We start from the raw sequence: 21,766 nt of genomic DNA on the forward strand, positions 1-21,766 counted from the left end.
TACATTAATGACATATAGTTTTATTTTCAAGTTTCCCTTAACTTCTCCAACCATAGAATTCAGAAAGCTTTTCTGTAAGAGCCAACAGTAAGGCAAAGAAACAAAAATTTTCGTCCCCTAAACCCTGCCTAAGCCGGGGACGAAAATTTTTACATTTCTTTCGTTTTCTCGAACTTGCTTGACATTAATAAGATTTTTCTACATTCAATAAGAATAGCAGACTTATATACCACGGTTGTCAAAAAATCTCTAGCCCCCACTCTTTATAGGCTACTGGTACTTACGACCTTTAGGTGGGACGACCTTTTGGTGGGCTAAGTAAACATATGAGGGACTGTCTTGCTGCCACTCTTTCTTCTAAAGTCATTCGTTCATATGTACAAGGATCAAGATAAGCTGGACGCTGGTAGAGCTCCAACTTGAATCTAGGATTTTGCACAAAATACTTTTTTAACTGCATAAGCAGCTGATCCTTCAGGCGATTCTCAAGCAGCCTCTTCGATCTCGCTTCACAGAAGCTCACCAATCCCTTGATCAGCATGTATGCTTTGCTTGAAGTAGTGTAAGTGGACCCACTAGCCAGTTCGGTGGCCTTTTCAAAAGGGCTCAAACAACTTGTTGCACATTCTAAAAGTGACCAGTCTTGCTCAGTAAGTTCAAGTTCTCTAATTTTTGCATTGCGAACATTTACATCATAAAATTTCTGTAGAGCAGATTTTTTGTGTAACATGGAACTAATCATCACGTAAGTGCTATTCCAACACACTTTCATATCATGAGGGATGTGACCACTTAGTCCTATTTATTTGCAAAACCCTTCGAAGAGCTCGTGTTGAATATTTGACTTTTTTAGCAGCTTGAGTGTCCGACGCAACTTTTTGAGTGCACCATTGAGTGAGACTGAGTCTTCAATTTCAGTAAAATCATTTGCACCAGTGGCCCATTCATCCCATTCAGTTTCTGTGTCGGAGTCGTACTTTTCCAAGTCATATACATCTGAAGCAGTGTCAACAATGTCTGAATCTATGATATCAGGAAGGTCATCTTCTGTCAGACCAATCTCTGAGGAACATTGCTCTCTACTAGTGCCTTGTTCGGGTTCACCTTCATCATCTGAATCACATTCCGGTGTTTGCTCTACGTCAAATTCATTTCTCCCCAAAATTTGAGGCCATTTGTGACACTGAGGTGGAGGCAGTGGCCAAAGCAAGATGAACGTTCAATTCCACCAATTTGACAAGCTTTTACGACGCTCGAGCCAGAATCAGTTACAACACAGAACAATTTGTCTTCAAGTTCAAATTTCTTCAGGGCTACTATGATTGCTGCAAGTATATTTGCTGCTGTATGCCGAACCTTGAGACGCTTAAAGTGCAAGATGCAACTGTGAACTACCCATTTTCCACTGACTAGCTTGGGGTAATGTACTGTCACTGCCAAGTATCCTCCCCCTGTATATGACCAGCAGTCAAATTTCGTGCCTGATTCATATCCAATTTCAGTTTCAATAGTTTCTTTTTCTTTGCTTGAAACACATGCCTTTTTATGGTACGACCCGATGGAGGCAAAATACCACCTGTCAAGGAGTGTATCAGTCAACACATGGTTTGCACGTCAAAAATGGAAAGTGGTAACTTGTCTGCAAGTACTGTTCTTACACACTGTTTTGTCAATTTAAGTTGACTTGAGCGGTTGTGCAACATCAGAGAACAGATATCTCTAGTTCCTTTTCTAGAGAAAGAAAAATTGCTCTTTTGGTTCTTTGGCTGTTCTTCAGCTATCCCACATCCTGGCAATGAACCCTGTACTGTACGACAAACAACAGCTTCTGGGCCATTGGCAACATTATCCATGTCCTGCCGTGCTGGTGCAGTAGAGGCAGATGACTGTACTTTCACCTTAATCTTATGAACATTTTCCAGGTGATTGACAAAATTAGTTGAAGAACCTCCACTAGCCTTGATAGTCTTTTTGCAAACCTTGCAGGTGATGCTGCATTTGTCTTTCACACCATAATTAGCCCAAACTGGCTTTTTCCTTATAATTTTAGGTAAAACTTCTACCTCTTCATCAGAGGAAATATCCATGACAGTTTTGCAGTAGTACCTGAAAGTCATTTGAATCAGTTTTTTTTTTTTTAAATTACAGACAGGCATTTGTCCTACAAGAATCCTGATACACCCAGTCAGGGTGACTAATTTTTGCATACAATGTAGTTATCGATAATGTTGTGATGATTCTTTTGAAAAAAAAATTGAAAAAAAAAATCAATGTGATATTTGAATTCTGCATGTCCAACTGTGTGGTACTAGGGATAAAATAAGTCTGAGTTACAGCATAGTACAAAAAAGAAAAAAAAAGGAAGAAGTTAAATGGGCTTGTGCTGTATCTGGAATGAGCTGACTGATAACAATAGTCATGGAACCCTCACGCCTTCAAAAGTTCAAATAGACTAGCATGGCTAGTCTAATTTAACTGTTCATAATTTTTACTTTTAGGATACTTGCTCCAGCGCACAAAATTAGACGAAGGAAGGACTAATTTTTGCATATAATGTAGTTATCGACAATGTTGTGATGATTCTTTAAAAAAAAAAAATTGAAAAAAAAATCAATGTGATATTTGAATTCTGCATGTCCAATTGTGTTGTACTAGGGATAAAATAAGTCTGAGTTACAGCATAGTACAAAAAAGAAAAAAAAGGAAGAGGTTAAATGGGCTTGAGCTGTATCTGGAATGAGCTGACTGATATCAATAAGTCTAGAACCCTCATGCATACAAAAGTTCAAATAGACTAGCATGGCTGGTCTAATTTAACTATTCATAATTTTTACCTTTAGGATGCTTGCTCCAGCACACAAAATTAGACGAAGGTTAGCAAGGAAATCGAGCTTCTAGTTTAGATGTCGCTATGATTTCACCTGAATATCAAAGAAATTACTCTTCTTGTTGACAAAGGACGATTTCGGTATCATACCCGCTAGATAGCACGGCATTAAAAAAAAAAACAGAAAAAAACAGAAAACAGATAAAAAAAAACAGAAACGGAAAAAAACAGATGAAAAAAAAACAGAACAGAAACAGAAACAGGTCAAACAAAAACAGGTAGCCTGTTTCTGTTTTCAGTTCTGTTTTTTGTAAAAACAGAAACAGAAACAGGTAAGAAAAAACAGAAACAGAAACAGAAAACAGAAACAGTGCCGATGCTTAATTAAAATTGAAGGAAGGTATTCTTTGAAAAGTTGAGACAGATGTATCTTCTATGCGACTTTCTAAACCTTAGAAATTGGGAAAGAGTAGAAATAGAGGCTCAAAAATACCTTCCCAAGGCATAATTTTGGCTCGATACTTGTTCTTGGAATTTCTGGCGCCCACTTTAACGATTTTCCAAGCTAACAATAATCCCTTCATCAAGAATCTGCTGAAATAACTCCAAAGTTTTTCTATGTGTATGAAAAATACGAAATATTGTTTATATTCCATTATTCGTTTTCCTAGGTTGTTGGAATTGCAACATGTACTCTTAATTTTAGAAACATTCGGTTAAGAAGCTGCTTCCCCGTTTTTCATCTCAAAAAACACCGATCAAATACCAAGCGATCGATTTCAATTTTCCACAATAAAGACTCTATTTTTCTTTAGGCTATATACGCTGCTGGTTAGGGACCCCAAGTTTTAGAGTGATTGTACATGTTGTTTCAAAAATAACTAATTACTACGTTTAGAACCCCTCCCCCCCTGCCCCAGTAAAAAAACTCATCCGACTCGTAAAAACGTAACAAAAATGAATACCAACAAATTACTGACGTGGTTTTCGAAGTTTTTTTGTGAATAAATGATTGTTTAAAGTTAAATTAAAATTATTTGTTAAATAAAATAAATGACTAAAATATGTTTAAATGATGCCTTGTCCAATGCTTCAATAGATGAATAAATATTTATAAATTGTAAATATTTGGCCACAGATAAATTGTGGGAAAATTTGTAAAACTAATTAAGAATAATTATTTATAAATAATTTTCTCATGCGCTACAATACTTCGTTGATTGAAAATAAAATATTTATGGAATTCTCAAAAATTTTGACTTACCGTGTTAGTCACTTATTAAATAAATAATGCACTAGATATCATACCCTTCACTTAGAAAATAGGAAAAAATTTAAATACCTATTTTTGTGACTAAAAATGAGGCTGAACATAATTAATACAGTACCACGTACTTTTTTTTAGTGAATATACATTTGCAATTTGGAACTTTACAATATCACTTATTTAAGGATTTTAGATCCCCATAATACTTAGCTTATATAAGTAACAACCTACTGATAAACTTTCTTTTTTGCAACGGAGTTGAAAAGTTAATACAATTTAAATTCGAGATATCTTCTGCATAGCAGACGGGCGACAAATAAAGACCAGTAGGGGTGAAAGACAAAGGAACAGATGACTGCGCATTAAGAACTTCATTGTTGAAGAGCAATGGGGAAGGAATGGTACCTTTTTTCAGCATCAGCAAAAATATCTGTAGTAATTGATTGGCGAGAAGCAGTGTAGAACACTTGAGGGCCGTCACTTTTAGATGAAGTGAACTACCAGGTGAATTTTAAAATGACTGTACATATCTTGAATGGTTTCGGTATAGGAAAGATTCAACTCAAAACCCTGGTATGAAACAAAATAGTGGAATTAATCTGAAGGTCAAAATCTTCACGCAAATAGTGACCTGCTAGCACGAGACTCTCACCAATTATTACATTGATGCTGACAGACAAAGCGTGAAAACAGCCTAGACCAGGATAGAATCAGACTTGATTGGATGGAACACTATACTTCGCATTAAGTTGTTCAATGAGAAGTAGTTCAAAAAGCTTGCAAAACGTGGTAGTAAGTACTACAGGGCGGAATGACGAGGATTGAGTGATGATTTTGCCTTTTTTTAAACGGGATAAGATGTCCGTCCAAATGAACAGGAAGAAGACACAACTCCTTGGGCAATAATTAAACGCAACAGGAGAGTGATAGGGGATACCGGTAGCTCGCTACCATGGTGAATATAAAGAGCATTTGCCCCTTCAATCCTGAAACACTTCTTAATTCTTACTTGTAGGATTGCTCTGGATACAGAATCAACTTTGACAATGCAGTAGTCGAGGGAGTGGGGAAGGGGATGGTTACGAAAACGTCAATGTTTTGTTCGTATTCAAACTGACGCACAAAACTTCAGCAGGAAAACAAGAATTCCGATTGAAATCTGGAACATATTGGACAGATAGGCTGGTAGCTTAGTTTCTCTAAGTAGCTAAGTTTTAGATTGAGAAGGCTGGTGAGAAGTGTTTTCAGCTGATTGTCTCATATGGGGAGATAATAATTTCACAAGCTTTTTATTGGTATAGAGTTAGACATCTAGTCAGAACGAGGGCGGTGATATTAGAGCCATAGATGGCTCTAAATTTTTTTTTTTTTCTAAGTTTCAACAACACTTGGGTTTTTAGACCAATGCCACGTGACACTACGATCGATATGTTTGTTTTTTTCAGTGAAATTGTCTTTTTCTGTGTACAGTATTTTGTGGCAAATCTGTGAAAGACAAAATTAATCAATATACATTTTCTCAACATCAACTTGAGATTTGTCATAAGTGGCTGGGATGAGATATGGATTTTTTAAATTTTTGTTTTTTTTTTAAGTTTAATTAAAATAACCAGTAGAAAACTACTGACGAATACTCATCACTTAAGAAAACAACAGGAATGAAATAATTTGCTGCGATATTATTTCAGGAGAAATTCCTTCTACTCTCGCTCAGATAATGAACAACTCATTGGTTCTGAGTACAACTGGTCTGTGTGACGTTGATAGCGATATAACCACAATCATTTCAGAATTTTCGCCATACCTTTACCCATTCAGTATTGAATACAGCATTCTTGTCGGTAAGTTATTTAATTTAAATTCTTAGCATTTGTAAACTTTATTATACGAATTAATGTTATTCTTAAACATTATTCTTAAAGTCGGTAAGTTATTTAACTTATCATTTTTGTCCGTAAGTCTAAATCCATTCCTTTCAACGCTCTTCTTTTAAATTTCCAACACATCCCACACAATCCCACATGTGTCAAGTTAAAACTTCACATTCTTCCGTAACGCTTAGGCCAATTTTTGACCTTAACGCTTAGATCAATTATTTTCAGTACACAGCTTTATTTAATTGGTTCGCTAGTTACTCGTGCTGTCACCGAATTCCCGCCTCTAAGGATATTTACCGCTAATCCAGGTTGACCAATTTGTTAAGACGCGAAAGAAAAGAGTACTTTTATCTCAGCCTTATACCCTGTTGAGAGCATGAAACTGCATTGATAAGCCTAGTTCAAAATAAAAAGAATACTGATAAATCTATTAGCCATCTTATGGCTGATTTCTTACGGCTGAGTTGTTTTAAGGAAGCCATTTGCCTTCTTTATGGATTTTTTTTATGGCACCCTTTTGGATTGATTCTATTCTACCAGAAAGTTTCTTCAACAGGATAGAATATCACACAGGATGTGCAGACTCCTATGATTAATTTAATTTAATGATTAATGATAAATCCTTAATTAATGAATTAATTAATTAATAATGATTTAGTGATTAATTTAATAGGATGAACAGTTGAGAAATTAAATTGGCATTAAATCAAAAAGTTTAATGTTTTATTTTAATTTGAGGTTCATTAAGGAAGATCTTGAGTGCTGAGTGTTCAGTTATTGGTAGCAGGGCACACGAATGTAAATGTTTTATTTTGTTTTTTAAATCCCTTCTGAGGTTAACTAACTGAGGTCTTTTTTTAAATAACGTTGATTATTATTATTTTTTGTTTATTTTTTCTGTTATCCCTCCTCCATATCATGCTGCGGTATTTGGAAGGGATTAGTTTATCTCATATTTTTTGTTAATAATTGATATTGAAATAAACAATTACTTAAATGCTGGTTTAATAAATGATTCTTAAATACAGAGATAATTAAGAAAGGCATCGGTGAATTTATTGAATAGCTTAAGGAGAGGGAAGAGGGAGTTGGCTTGTTTAAAAATATTAGAAACTCGAAGACACCATCTAAGATTGTTAAATGGAGATTTCCCAGGACAGACGTGAGAAAAGTTTCCCACACAAATACTAAAACTTCTAAACTTGTAACTTAACGTCACCTTTATGTAGTAACAATCAGTTACAATCAAGATACAAATCAGTTACTTCGACCAAGAACGGACATTCTTCTTCTATTCTCTTTAACATTCTTCTTCTATTCTCTGTAACATTCTTCTTCTATTATCTTTAACATTCTTCTTCTATCCTCATTTTACAAAATATTAATGAAAATGTTGTTGTATTGAAGTTCTTTTTTTTAACAATATTTTTTTTTTTTCAATTTATTGTATGAAACTTTTAGGAAAGTTCACAATTTTTTTATGCTAAACTTGTTACAGACTGTGTGTAGCTTAAAATTTAAAACCCGCTTTTTGATTGTTATAACTTCATTTAAATATACTTTCTAGAATTACGCGTAATTGGATTAAAAGAATGGTCAGGATACAAAAAAACTTACCGCAGTTATAAAACCTTTATTTTGATTTAACTTAAGAAAGGGAAAAATTGAATTCAACAAAATTTGGGTTAAAATTTAAAAACATCTATTTTTTATATTTTTTTCATGCTATTCAATTGCTTTACCACATTACTTCATTTCATCAACTGATTTCAGTGTCATCAATGACACTGAAATCAAATGAAATCAGTGTCTTGAACCAAATTACTTCAGTGCAATACACCAGTTCCTACGTTATTTGAGCGAAAAATGATAGCTTTGCGATTGATAAAAAAAATATCATTACATACGAAAATTTAATTATGCTTATAGTGCTTATAGAATTGCGGGAAGTGAGTTTTAGATTAAGTTTGCCAAGTGTATTTTAAGCGTTTTTAAGCGTGTTTGAGTGTATTAAAAAAAAAGAATTAAGTTTCCAGTTAAAAATATTTAATTAAAGTTTTTTAACCTTTTATTAATGAATTTGTTAATGAATTTTACTTGAAATAACTCTGCTGCAGTGAAAGCTCTCCAGGCTGTTTTCTTTGCTCTAATTGATTATAATTCCTTACATAAATAATGAATTCATTCCACCTTATATTTACCTAATCTAGTTGGATTTACTTAAAATAATACTTATTCTGAGTTATAAATAATACTTATTTAGAATAATACTTATTCTGAGTTTACATAATCTTAATTCTAGTTGGAATCTGGTACATAATTTGGAGCAACATAGGTAAGGTTCAGGAAGAAAAAGAAGTTTTATCCTGTCTACCACATTCGAGTATTGTCCAAACCCAATACTTAGAAAACGGGCTGTCTAATCGTCTGATCATTCATGCTGATTGTCATGCCTCAAATAGAGGTCTATTTCTTGGACTCCTTGTTCTTGCTGGGAGTATTGTCGTCGTTTTCATCATTTTCATTGGCTCTTCTGATCAAGAATTTATGAAGCATGCTGTCCTTGCAAGCAGCCTTTTTGGTAATGTTTTTTTCAGAACTTAATATAATATAGTACAATAATATTATATTTTAAAGAGGAAGGGTTAAAGGGTTAAAGGGGAAAGGAACTGATAATAATTTTAAACTATGGCCTTCGGGTTGGGGGTCTAATTACTACTACTTACAACTCACTGCAGCAACAAACCGCTTGAGGCCAACATAGCTACGCACGCTCCCTCTCTGATCCAATGTATTCAAATCCTCTTACTTTATTCCCTCCCAAGAAGCTTCCATCTCCCTTATGATATCCTTATGATATCTTCCCACCCCAATCGAAGGCGACCTGCTTTTTGTTTAGACCTTGATGGTTGACTGAAATGGACAATCTTTGGCTATCGGTCATCTTTCATCCGCAGAACATGGCTAGCAATTTCAATCTTTCTCTCATTACAGCCTTAAAAAGTAGGATTGTACATACTTTCCGCGCAGCCTACTGTTTGAAATACAGACATTTAGTTGGATACCCAGAATATTCCATAGGCCATCACTCTGGAAACATCTAGAAAATCTTCCCCCGGTTTTGGGAGGGCCCCTCCTTTAGAGCCATATTTGACCACTGTCATCATTGTAGCTTCCATTGCTATAATCTTGGTTTGCAGATTTATCCTCCTATTCTTCTAAAATATTTATCAACTGTGAAAAAATACCTCAGAAATTATTTTTCCTAAAATTATTCCATCCATCTTCTACACTTTAAAGTTTTAAACTTCCCAGCTTAGTATTCAAATGCTCCTGGAAAGTTTTTTTCTCAAATTCTTACCCTTGATTCGACCAACGCCATAGGATTTCAGAAGGTAGGTATACATCTGAAATTTCAGCTTTAAATTAGCCCTAGACACTACTAGATGGTGATTTATACTTTTAACGTCAATACCAGAGCAACTAATAACCTTAGTATGTTGTATTGATCCTGTCAGTCTTTGGTCTACAATAACATAATCAATTAGTTTAGCTGTCTTACCATCATGTGAATACCTCGTTAACTTATGGGCCATTTTATGACCAAATACTTTATTGGTTATAACTAGTTTGTTATATCTACAAAATTGCAGCTGTTTGTAGCCATTGCTGTTTTCTTTCTCTATGCCAAATTCATCTAGGCTAAGATACCATTTGTCCCTATTTCTAAAAGCCTTGGCGTTAAAATTTGCTTATAAAAACACCCTATTTTTACCTGGAACCCTGTCTATTTCTTCCTGTAACTGTAAGTAAAATTCATCTGAATCACTAGTTTCTTGTCAATCGGTTCTAGCGGGACATATGCTACTATGACTGATATTCTGCACGTTTTAATCATAAAATAATCAATTAGCATTCTATTATTCTATTATAGATTACGATTTATATATTATATAATTTATTATATAATTTAAATATATTATTCTATTATTCTATTATATTATTATTCTATTATAGATCAAAGCGCCCAAATATGTCAGTCAAAATGTCGATCCAATAGATATGTTTTAACGTTTTAAGATTCCAAGTTGCAATTTTAATATTCTTTAATTCACTGAAATCATTTTGGCCTCAGGAAATTCAATCGTCCGAGAACCAGTGCAGGACGGGGACAACTACATCTTCTCAGGTTTACGCCGATTCGCTTAAGCCGGCTTTGAATCGGACAGCAAGCATTCCGTGGGACCTCTAGTTCAATAGAGGCTTTGTGTAATCCTGGAACAACCTTGGTCAGAACATGGTTTGGCGATGCTCTTCTACAAACAAGAAAAACCCTTCACAGACAATCTCAAGCTTATTCAGTATATATTCATGCCTACAAATATTATGCTACCAGGGAGGGGGGCAACCAATAGTAGATAACTTAGCTAGGAAGAGATTTTTCAGCCCGAAGACCACTCTTTATAATGTTCAGGTACACCTATAACAATGGAGAAAAAAAAACGAGCATCTCTATAGAGCACCAAAATATAGAATCATTGCTGCCCTTAAAAAAAAGCCAGTGTTCAAGCCAGGGAACTGTAAGTTTCCTTGCTGTTAAGTTTTGCTGATAAGGTATTTTGGCCATGGTTATTCTAACGGTTTAGTTTCTGTTTCAATACGACGGCATTTCTAGGAGTTTCTGGCTATTTTTTGAAATTCCCTTAAATTTGTCTTCAAACCAACATTTTACTATTAAGAATAATTTAGATAATAGTTATCGTTGCTGAACTAGCTAGAAATGGGAAGTTTTTCTCACTTACCAGTTTTTTTTAAACGTGTCTTTTAATTTTTGGCTACTATTGTCCGTGGTTAGTTTGTTATACAGTTTGTCAGGGTTAATAATAAATGAGAAAATGACAGGATGATAGACAATAATCAACAAATAATGCAAATCTATGTATGAATAGCTTAAATAACTAAAAAAAAAAGTGATCATGGAGAAATTGTAAACAACTAGCAGCACAGAAACTCTGATTGAGACAGAAAAAAAGGATTCTAAATAAACTAGTACACAGGAAGGAGAAGATGCGTAAGTCCTTCTTTACGGAGATGTATCCACATGGCAGGTAACTGCTCCAACATAAGTAGGAACATAAAAAAAGAAATTAATGTACAAAAAGAGACAGTCCTAGACACAGCACGTAAAATATGTTTGTTCATCTTACGTTTTAGATAAGAAAATTAAATAAAAAAAAACAAGTTTTTTGAAATGAAAGTAAGGAGTGACATTAAAACTTAAAACGAAAAGAAATTACTCCGTATATGAAAGGGGCTTTTCCTCCTCGACACCCCGCTCCTTACGCTAAAGTTTTTATTGTTTTAAAAAGTAGAGTTGCGAGAAAGAATCAAACTTTAGCGCAAGGAGCGGGGCGTCGAGGAGGAAAAACCCCTTTCATATACGGAGTAATTTCTGTTTGTTTTAAATTTTAATGTCGCTCCTTACTTTCATTTTAAAAAACTTGTTTTTTTTATTTAATTTCTGAAAGTTTTTGAATTGGCTCTCCGTACATAAATTATTAAAATGAATTTTGCATATTAATTCTTTTTTTGGCTAAATGGCTTTCTCTTAGTTTTGATCAGACGATTTTGAGAAATAAGGGGTGGGGAAGGAGGCCTAGTTGCCCTCCAATTTTTTGGTTACTTAAAAAGGCAACTAGATCTTTTAATTTTTAACGAACGTTTTTATTAGTAAAAACAATAAGTAACTTAAGAATTAACTTACGTAACAAACTTTTATATTCTTATATTTTTGATTAAATATATGAGGGGGTTGGTCCCCTCGTTAATACCTCGCTCTTCACACTAAATCTTGTTTTGTCCCAATTCTTTAAGAATGACCCCTGAATCAGAAAGGCCGTAGAATAAATAGTTGAAATTACTTAAAAAATTCTTAGCATAAAGAGCGAAGTATTTATCTCCTCCTAAATACCTCGCTCTTTATGCTAAAGTATTTATAGAACCCCTCATATGCGTAATAATCTCTGTTCGTTTTAAGTTTTAATGCTTCTCCTTACTTTCAATTGAAAAAACTTTTTCATGTTTATATTGTCATTGTTTTTTTTTTATAGTAATGCTAGAAAGTCCTGTGCCCTTTTCATTGAATTTCTCTTCCCCCATGAAATATTCCTCCAAGGAAAGATCCTCCCATATAGCCCCCTCCCCTGAACCCCACACCCAAACCAAATAAATCCCCCTGATAACGTCGGTACACTTCCCAGTAACCATTACTGTTTGTAAACATTGGTCAAAGTTTGTAACTTGCAGCCCCTCCCCCAGGGACTGTGGGGGGTAAGTCATCCCCAAAGACATAGTTATTATGGTTTTCGACTATGTGGAACAAAATGGCTATCTCAAAATTTTGATCCGTTGACTTTGGGAAAAAAATGAGCGTGGGAGGGGGCCTAGGTGCCCTCCAATTTTTTTGGTCACTTAAAAAGGGCACTAGAACTTTTCTTTTCAGTTAGAATGAGCCCTCTTGCAACACTTTAGGACCACTTGTGATTTGTCTTCTGGCAAAAAATATGAAATTCCACATTTTTGTAGATTGGACCTTGAAATTTTTTCTATAGGGTTCTCTGATACGCTGAATGCGATAGTGCTATTTTCGTTAAGATCCTATGACTTTTAGGGGGTGTTACCCCCTATTTTCCAAAATAAGGCAAATTTTCTCAAGCTCGTAACTTTTGATGATAATGACTAAATTTGATGAAAGTTATATATTTAAAATCAGCATAAAAATCCGATTCTTTTGATATATCTTTTAGCATCGAAATTCCATTTTTTAGAGTTTCGTTTACTATTGAGCCGGGTCGCTCCATACTACAGTTCGTTACCACGAACTGTTTGATAAAACATTACGATAAAAAAACCTTTCGTGGTGCCTCTATTTTATGTTAAAAATCAATAAAGAAAACAGATCGTAAAATGTCACTAAGAGCCATAATTATACGCTTAAGAAAAAGTCAACTCGGTAAACATCAATATAGTTCAATATACAAAACCCTAAAAAATTCAAACTGAAAGACAAAAAAATGACTATATGCAGGACGAGACAGATACAGAAACAAAGATATCAGAAAGGAAAAGGAAAGAAAGAGAGAGCCAGAGGTAGAAACAAGTTGACCCAAGAAAAACTTAACGTTATTGAATTAAAAAAAAATCCTTAAGAGAAAGGTTAAAGCTCCTATTGTATCTTTTTGTAAGTTTGACTTTTCCCACAACTATTCCCTTTTTTTTTAATTCAAAAATCAATGGTATTAGGTAAAAATCAGTAAGTATTAGGAACTTTTTTAATTTTATCTGGGTGCTGTTTCTAAGGTGATACTAAACAAATTCAGATAAATTATCAGATAATAATCATAATCAGATAACAATCCATTTTCCTAAATGATACTAAGCAAATTCAGATAATTATCAGATAATAACCATAATCAGAGAATCAGATAAATTATAAGACCTATAGAGGTTTGGTACTGCCCATTCTCCGAATGGTGCTAAGCAAATTCAGATAAATTATCAGATAATTATCGTAATCAGATAATCAGATAAATTATCGGACTTAAAGAGACTAGGTACTGCCCATTTTCGAAACATAAGCAAAAATCATACCGTCTAAGACTCAGACCAAACCTAGAAGGGCATGGTAAGGTACTTTGTCTTCTTTATTTGTGATCTTAATCACCCATTCTTGAATGGATTTAACTTGGTTTGATTGCCCCTTTGTAAGGCCATCGTACTCATTTAAGAATCTCAAATTTGTATATCAAGTGTATGGGACTTTATGAAATTAAATTCGTCATAAATAGCTATTGATCGACTGGCTTTCTGCAGTAATCCAAAGCTAATCTGAACTCGCTCTGTAGTTACTTCGCAATTGACTTCGGTAATTACTTAAAACGCTACAGAAAAAACTTTCGAGGTCACCCACACTTTGAGGATGTATAAATTGCAGTTATTTTCCTTTCTAAATGTAAAATTTAATTTAAAAACATAATCTAAATTTAATCTTAATCATTTAAGATAAATTATCAGATAATTATCGTAATCAGATAATCAGATAAATTATCGGACTGAAAGAGACTAGGTACTGCCCATTTTCGAAACATAAGCAAAAATCATACCGTCTAACACTCAGACCAAACCAAGGCATGGTAAGGTACTTTGTCTTCTTTGTCTAGGGTAAACAATCCTTTTTCCAGGCAATCTTTATTTAACATTTTAAGATAATTAGTTGAGTTTGGTGAATGAAATTGGCAAGGGTTGATGCTTGACCTGATCGCTTAATGCTTCATTCTTCCGGCTGTACGTACATCCTTAAAAATGTTTAAGTGCACTTGCGCAGGAATTGACTTTTCACCTAAATCTGATAACCTAAATTTGTATATCAAGTGTATGGGACTTTATGAAATTAAATTCGTCAAAAATAGCTATTGATCGACTGGCTTTCTGCAGTAAACCAAAACTAATCTGAACTCGCTCTGTAGTTACTTCGCAATTGACTTCGATAATTACTTAAAACGCTGCAGAAAAAACTTTCGAGGTCACCCACACTTCTTTGATGATGTATAAATTGTAGTTGTTTTCCTTTCTAAATGTAAAATTTAATTTAAAAACGTAATCTAAATTTAATCTACATACGAAAACCTTAAAGATCACCTAAACTTCATTTGATGAAGGATAAATTGTAGTTAATTCCCTTTCTAAATATTAAACTTCAGTTAAAAACGTAATCTAAATTTAATCTACTGTTTTTAATCAACATATAAAAGCCTTAGAGGTCACCTAAACTTTCTTTGGTCTAAATTGTAGTTATTTCCCTTTCTAAATATAAATTTTAATCTAAAAAACTCAATCTAAATTTTAATTTAAAGTTTTTTTTATCTAATATACAAAATTTAGAGGTCACTTAAACTTTCTTTGGTAATGCATATATAGTAGTTGTCTCCCTTTCTAAATATAAATTTTAATCTCAAGTCGCGTTTTTTTTTACTCAATAATTTCGTTACATTTCAGAGGTTTTACTGTTAGTCATGATGATAATTTCTGTACTCATCGCCTATCGTCAGATGACACGACTGCATATAAACCCAAATCCAATATCACAACTAGACGACTGTCTCCTCTTCATATGTATACCACTTTTCTTCCTCTACGGAATTTTTTGTATTGTACCTGCCTTAGCTGTGAGGAACTTCCTGGCTATTGCACTTATTCTCATGCAGGTAGTATTTTGTCTTCTCTTTTCCTCTCTCTCTCTCTCTCTCTCTCTTTCTCTCTCTCTCTCTCTCTTTTTTATTCTCTTTTTTGAATTTATTACATTAAGCTACCAAGGATGTATGTTTTCTTTAAAATAATTTATTATCAGTCGGTTATGAACTTTTTGGGATATGATTAACTGATTGAATTTGAAGATTCACCCTTAAGCGATTTTTTCCGTCATTCAACAGTACTAAAAAAATAGAATAAGCTTGATAGTAGTGTATTAAAGTTTTAATATAAGTTAAATTAATATTGTTATTCAATTAAATTAATTAATTAATTACTAAATTAATTAAGTTTTAGTATTAATTAAAAGTCTAAATTTATTTGAATTCAATCGAAAATTTGATTTATCGTATTTCAATGCAAAGGAACTACAACTAACATTATGATTTTGGTTTTATAGTTAATTGTAAGTGTTTAGGTAATGCTAGATGGTGTTAGTTGTTCTTTTCTAAGATATAAACTTCAGTTACCTCACATTTTGTTGTCCAATAATCTTTAAGATTATGTGTGATGTCTAATTTTCATTTTGCTCTCCGTTTAATCTTTTTATACCTTTCTTCCTAAAATCGGCCAAAAAAATATTGATGAATTTTTTTTCCAAAAAAGAGACCCTTTTTTGTGCATAAAGCACTTTTTCTCTACATTATGCTATCATGCATATCAAATCTATTCTACCACTTCAGAAGTACAAAAATAAAAAGAATTTGCACAAGGATAGCAATACGTCATTCAACTGTACTTGAAAAATATGGAAGAAAGTTACACTTTTGGTTGTATAGTTAATTGTAAGTTATTTGTAACTCCAGTTACTCCTCATATTGTTGTCCAATAATCTTTAAGATTATTTAATTTAAATATTTAATTTCTATTTTCGCTCTCCATTTCATTTTTTATATCTTACTTCATAAAATTAGGCCCCCCAAACAAATCTTGATTAAATAAGCGTTACGCTTATGGATTATAAATTAATTGTAATATTTTCTAAACAAAACTAAAAAGTTGTTTGTTATTTTCTCAGAGTTGAACCTCAGTTTCCTCTCATTCTAGTTTTCATAGTCTTCAAGATTATGAAGGTAATTTAATTTAAATTTTTCCCATAATTTCATTGATTTACAACTTGCTATAAAATAATTATTGAATAAGCTAAATATTTGATATAGTTAAAGTACCATGTAAAAGGATTGAGGCTAAAATTTCTTCTCTTTTTGTTTTAACTTTTTTTTTAGTTAAAATCCAAGTGTGTATGAAAAAGCTTGGGTTAGCTCGGGGAAATCTTAGCAAGCTTATTGGGTTGGTTCACTTTAAGAAGGCAGGCCTCATGAGGGCACAAAAGTTTTTATACCTTCCTCTGTATTTCGAAATTTAGGAAATGACAAGTTTGCTGTAATTTAAGTTCAAACTTTGTCGCAAAACACAACTTGTCATAAGTCTTTAAACGCTAGATACTATTGGTAGTTTTTTTTTGCTACCCTAGAGCGAGTTTCCTCTATTTTACTTCTCGATGCTCTGTGCTTTTAATAATTCTCTGACAGCTTAAGCTAGATCTTCTAGATCCTTGGCAATATTATCCATGGCCTGTACATCATACCTCCTTAGTTCATATTTTAATGCTTTCTCCAGTCTAGCTGTATCTTCCAGATCCTCGGAAATTTTATCCATTGCATCTACTACACACCTTTTAGTTCATATTTTAATGATGTCTCTACTTTTTTTCTGTTTGCCCCTGTGAAACAGACCTAGCAATTGAAACGCTGATTCGACTTCCTATGTGCCAACAATGGCTCTGGAGAATCTATATTCTTTATCCTACTTTCTTTACATTCCTCTTATTTTCATATAATATGTCACCCAGAGAGTTCTTTTACAAGCCCTTTCTCCTCTCTATTAAAAATAAATCATTTTCTCTAATATTACTAAATGTGTTCCTAACTTTCTTCCCAAAGATACCATCAGCAACTTCACAAATTACTTTCCTAAAATTATTCCATTCATCTTCTATATTGTCTAATTTCAAACTCTGCAGTATAGTATCTAACTGTTCCTGGAAAAATTATCTTCCTGGATTCTAGAAACGCCATAGTTTCCCGGAAGGTAGTTACCCTTCCAAAGTTTCGGTGTTAAATTAACGGTTGACACTTCTAGATGGTGACCTTTTCTTTTAATATTAATAAAAGCTCTCCTATATATCCTAGTATTTTGTTTTGAGCCAGCAATCCTTCATTTAAAATAACATAATCAGTAAGGTTAGCTGTCTTACGATCATGTGGATACTATGCTAGCTTATGGGTTATTTTATAACCAAATACTTTATTCGTTATAACTAGATTGTTATACCTACAACACTATAGCAGTCTGTAACCACTACTGTTGTTTTCCTACACCAAATTTACCTAGGCTAGGGTACCATCTATCCCTATTTCTACCGAGGAGACCGTTAACACCTCTTAATAAAAACACCGTATTTCTACCTGGGACCCTGTCTATTTGTTCCTGTAACTGTAAGTTAAATACATATGAGTCACTAGTATCCCCATTAGTCGGTTCTAGCAGGTTATATACTAGTATGACTGATACCCTGCACATTTTAGTCATAAAATAAAGGATTAGTAATTTGTTATTAATACCTTCCCAACCCTAGGGGGAGGGGGATTTTTCGTGGGAGGAACTTTTTACGGATGAGTTCCCTGTGAGTGGGGGGGGGGGTTTCATACAGGTTGTGTGAGTCAGATTTACCGGCATTACTCGAAAAACATTCAGAAATTAAATTTGAAAATCAAGCTTCTTTAAAGTAAGAAGCAACATTAAAACTCAAAACGAATACAATTATTCCTTATATGAAGGGCTCGCTTCCCTCCTCCATACCTTTTTCTTTATGCGAAAGTTTGACTGTTTGTCCCAATTGTTTAAGAACGACTCCTGAAACGCAAGGGCCTTTTAGTGTTGCTCCTTACTTTCAGTTAAAAAAACTGTTTTTTATGTTTAATAAATGTGGAATTGCCTCTATTTATAATACCATGCTGACTTCTTGTTATCTTCGCTTTTCTATACTTTTTTCACCAGGTCTGAAAAAAAGAATTGACATAAATGTACTAAAGATTAATACCGAAATTTATCACACTTGACGCAACACCAGCGCTACTTATGGGACTTTTATCATTGTAATGGTATGCTGTACGAGCTATCTACTACTGGTAAGATAAAGCGAAATCGGACAATATATGTATATTATTCTCTCGTGTAGAAGTTTTTTGTACGTATATAAGCGGTATCAACCTATACTCTTTTTCTAGAGTTATCAGTTATAAAAAAAAAATAGTACTAGGAGAATGAGCTTCACTTGGTGAAAGGAATTTTAGACATAAAATGATATTCAGTTTACCCCACCCCGCTCCAGAATGTATACCCCAACACCCTGATTCATTCAAGAAGAAACGTTTGTTTAGTTTTTCTAGATAGTTTATTTTGCCAAGATATAAAGGGAGAGGTAATTTTCAAACTCTAGGTGTAATTTTTCCACTCTTATCGGTATGTCTAGCGAATTTTAAAGCAATGTATGGTTTTGGCCACATTGATGCCAAGAATTTTTCTGATTTTCTAGATATTTTTATCAACAATGCCCGATGGGTAAGTAAATAATGCCGGATTTATTATTCGAATACCTTTAAGCTGAAAAATAGAATGTAGTTAAATATGGGAAAGTAGTTAAATGGGGAATAATCAAATAATTTCTAGGGGGAATTTACCGTGAAGGAGAATATCTACAGGAGTGTGGGAACTCCAGAGGAACTTTGTTCACCGAGTTTTTTTCTTTGGACAATATCCTTTTTTTGTTCTTTCCATGTAAAAAATGGAAAAACAACCTAAAGTACAATCTTGGGCGTCAAATAGCAATTTACGTCTGCTTTATCAAGTACAATTTATTAAAAGGCTTTAATTATATAGAAAATTATAAATGAACCCATAACTAATTCTCTATGATGTCCATTTGTCTGCCCCAGCGATTGTATTCCAGAAATATCGCCCAAATTGTGCTTTTAGGGTACCACGTGGCACCTTATGACAGCTTTATTGAGTTAAATTTAAAAAAAGCGATAAAATATAAACTGTGTTGTTTTACTGTAACGTAGATCTAGGTGAAGAGTCCAGGCTCTCTTCTAGCTCAAGTAATAGAATGTACAATTTTCACCAGTAGACAAAAATGTAATGGGAGAAAAAAAGATTTTCTTTGGATCATTTTTATTAAAGAAACAATAAGACCGATGTTTATCGAAACTTTTGAAGGGTGGGACAAATTTTTTTCCATGAAAATATAAAAATAGGTCACTTCGAAAATTGTCGCTGGTGTCCCGGTAATTATACCAGTTCAACAAAAGTAAACAAATAATAGTTTCTGTATTTGCAACCAGCAAAGTTCCAAAAGAAGTATAAAAAATTGCTCCAATTTACTACAGGATGTACATTTTTAATAGGCCGCGCCTTTTCAATTTTTTAATAGTTAACTGAACTTAAAATTTTGCTTATCTCCTTTTAGTCCCATATGGCTCTCTTTTTTATCTTTGGCTTGCACTTTTAGGGCTATTGAGGTTTTTGTTATTCATAGTTTTAATTTTGTTAATTTTATTTAACAGATATTTATTGATGTTTTGTTTGGATTTTTTTCGACTTTTTATTACATTAGTAGTGTTTAGTTTTTTCTGTTTTCGGCATATTTTTATTATGAAAGAAATTGCAAAAAGTAAAATATTAATCTTGCCTTGTCTAATATAATTTTTTCTTACTCAGGTTGTTCAAGTTATCATCCAAACTCCATTTTTAATAGATGCTTTAAGAAGATGTAGCAATTCAGCAACTTTGCGGGCCCGCAAACCCGGTCGTGAATTTGTAACCTTTTTAATAGTGGCCAATATGGCAATGTGGGTGTTGAACACATTTGAAATAAAATCACATGAAACACATTTAGAACGAATTCGATTCTATGGTCAGCCCTTGTGGACATTTTTAAGTCATGTGACGCTGCCATTAACTTTGTTTTATAGATTTCACTCATCAGTATGTCTAGTTGACGTATGGAAATCTGCTTATGAACCCGGAGACCATTAACTTGGTGTATTTCTAGTGTGTAAAGTGCCATTTTCAAAATTTTTTGAAATAAATCATTTATCGACAATTACTCCTATCAGTTGCAAAAAGAAATAGTTATGTTAAAATCCTATACTTCCAAAAATAAAGTTTGCTTTAATTTTATTTGTTTATTTTTGTGACCTAGATTTAAAAGTCAATTATAAATAATTGGCTTTGATTTTTGCTTTAATTCCATTGGTTTGCTTTATTTCTATTTGTTTATTTTCATGACGTAATTTTGAAAGCCAATTATATTTTCCCGTGTTACACCCCACTGAAAATCCGTATACACACAAGGTGTTTTGATTTAGTTCAACACTCCCCTCTGCATTTTCCGAAAGGGAATGCCTTTCTTCTTCTTGGAAAGTAAAGTTCAAACATGCATACCTTTCTCAATAACTTATACTATATTTAAGCAATGAACAACTGAGGGCTCTGGGGAGGTCATCCCAAAACACATAATTTCCAGACCTTTCAACTACACTGAACAAAATGGCTAACTTAAAATTTTAATTAGATGTGTTTTGGGAATTGATTGGTGTGTGTGGCGGGGCTAGTTGCCCTCCAATCACTTACGACTATTAAAAAGGACACTTTTTGACTCATCAAATGAGTCTTTTTCAAAGTTTCTTCGACAACAAATGGCAATTTCAAAATATCTATCAGATACATTTCGGGAAAATACGAGGTGTGTGTGCGTGGGGGGTGGGGGTATTTAGTAAACTTACAACCCTTACTCCCAGACTCTGGGGCAATCTGTCAACCTCAAAGGCCTTATTATATGATATTTGGACTATTTATGAACAAATGCCTATCTCAAAATTTGTATCGGATGCACTTGTAGAAAATATGGCTTGAAGAGGAAGGGGGAAAGGCTTCCCCAGATCGTTTTGAACCTTGAATTAGTCACTAAAATTTCTGATTACCAATCCAATGACCCCTGTCCGAAGTTTATACAACCACAATTTCTATATAACCATATATGCCCCCAGGCCACAACTTACGATCCTTACCCTGAGGGTTGTGGGGGGTTGTCATCCTCAAAACATAATTTCTGGATTTTTCTACTATGCTAAACAATATGGCTATTTCAAAATTTTGATTGGATGTATTTGGGGAAGTGGTGGGAGAGGGGGGGGGGGTTAATTACCCTCCAATCACTTTCAACTATTAAAAAGGGCACTAGCCCTTTGAATTTCCAATCAAATGATCTCTTTTTGATGAAAAGTGGTTCGATACGAAGTTCCCTGGTCTTAAAAAAAACAACATTGTAACCATCGCTTATTACTTAGGCAGCGCTATTGCGCTGTCTATATTATATAAACATTTATGACTACACAGTATTGAATGTCAGGTAGGTCTGTTGTC

The 21,766-nt window shown here is 33.6% G+C and overlaps 1 protein-coding gene across 4 annotated transcripts in view; it reads left to right on the plus strand.

The window, feature by feature from the left end:
* The window catches only part of LOC136032304 (proton channel OtopLc-like), a 94,724-nt gene extending 74,280 nt beyond the window's left edge, over positions 1-20,444 (plus strand). For all 4 annotated transcript variants that reach the window (XM_065712589.1, XM_065712588.1, XM_065712590.1 and 1 more), the window contains exons 9-12: positions 5,783-5,935; positions 8,274-8,552; positions 15,026-15,234; positions 20,060-20,444. In XM_065712589.1, coding sequence (XP_065568661.1) covers positions 5,783-5,935; positions 8,274-8,552; positions 15,026-15,234; positions 20,060-20,377 — 959 coding nt within the window. In that variant the 3' untranslated portion in view covers positions 20,378-20,444. The remainder of the gene's footprint in view (positions 1-5,782; positions 5,936-8,273; positions 8,553-15,025; positions 15,235-20,059) is intronic.
* The last annotated feature ends 1,322 nt before the right edge of the window (positions 20,445-21,766 follow it).

This window comes from Artemia franciscana, chromosome 10 (genome assembly GCF_032884065.1).
Source record: "Artemia franciscana chromosome 10, ASM3288406v1, whole genome shotgun sequence".
Classification (NCBI taxonomy): domain Eukaryota; kingdom Metazoa; phylum Arthropoda; class Branchiopoda; order Anostraca; family Artemiidae; genus Artemia; species Artemia franciscana.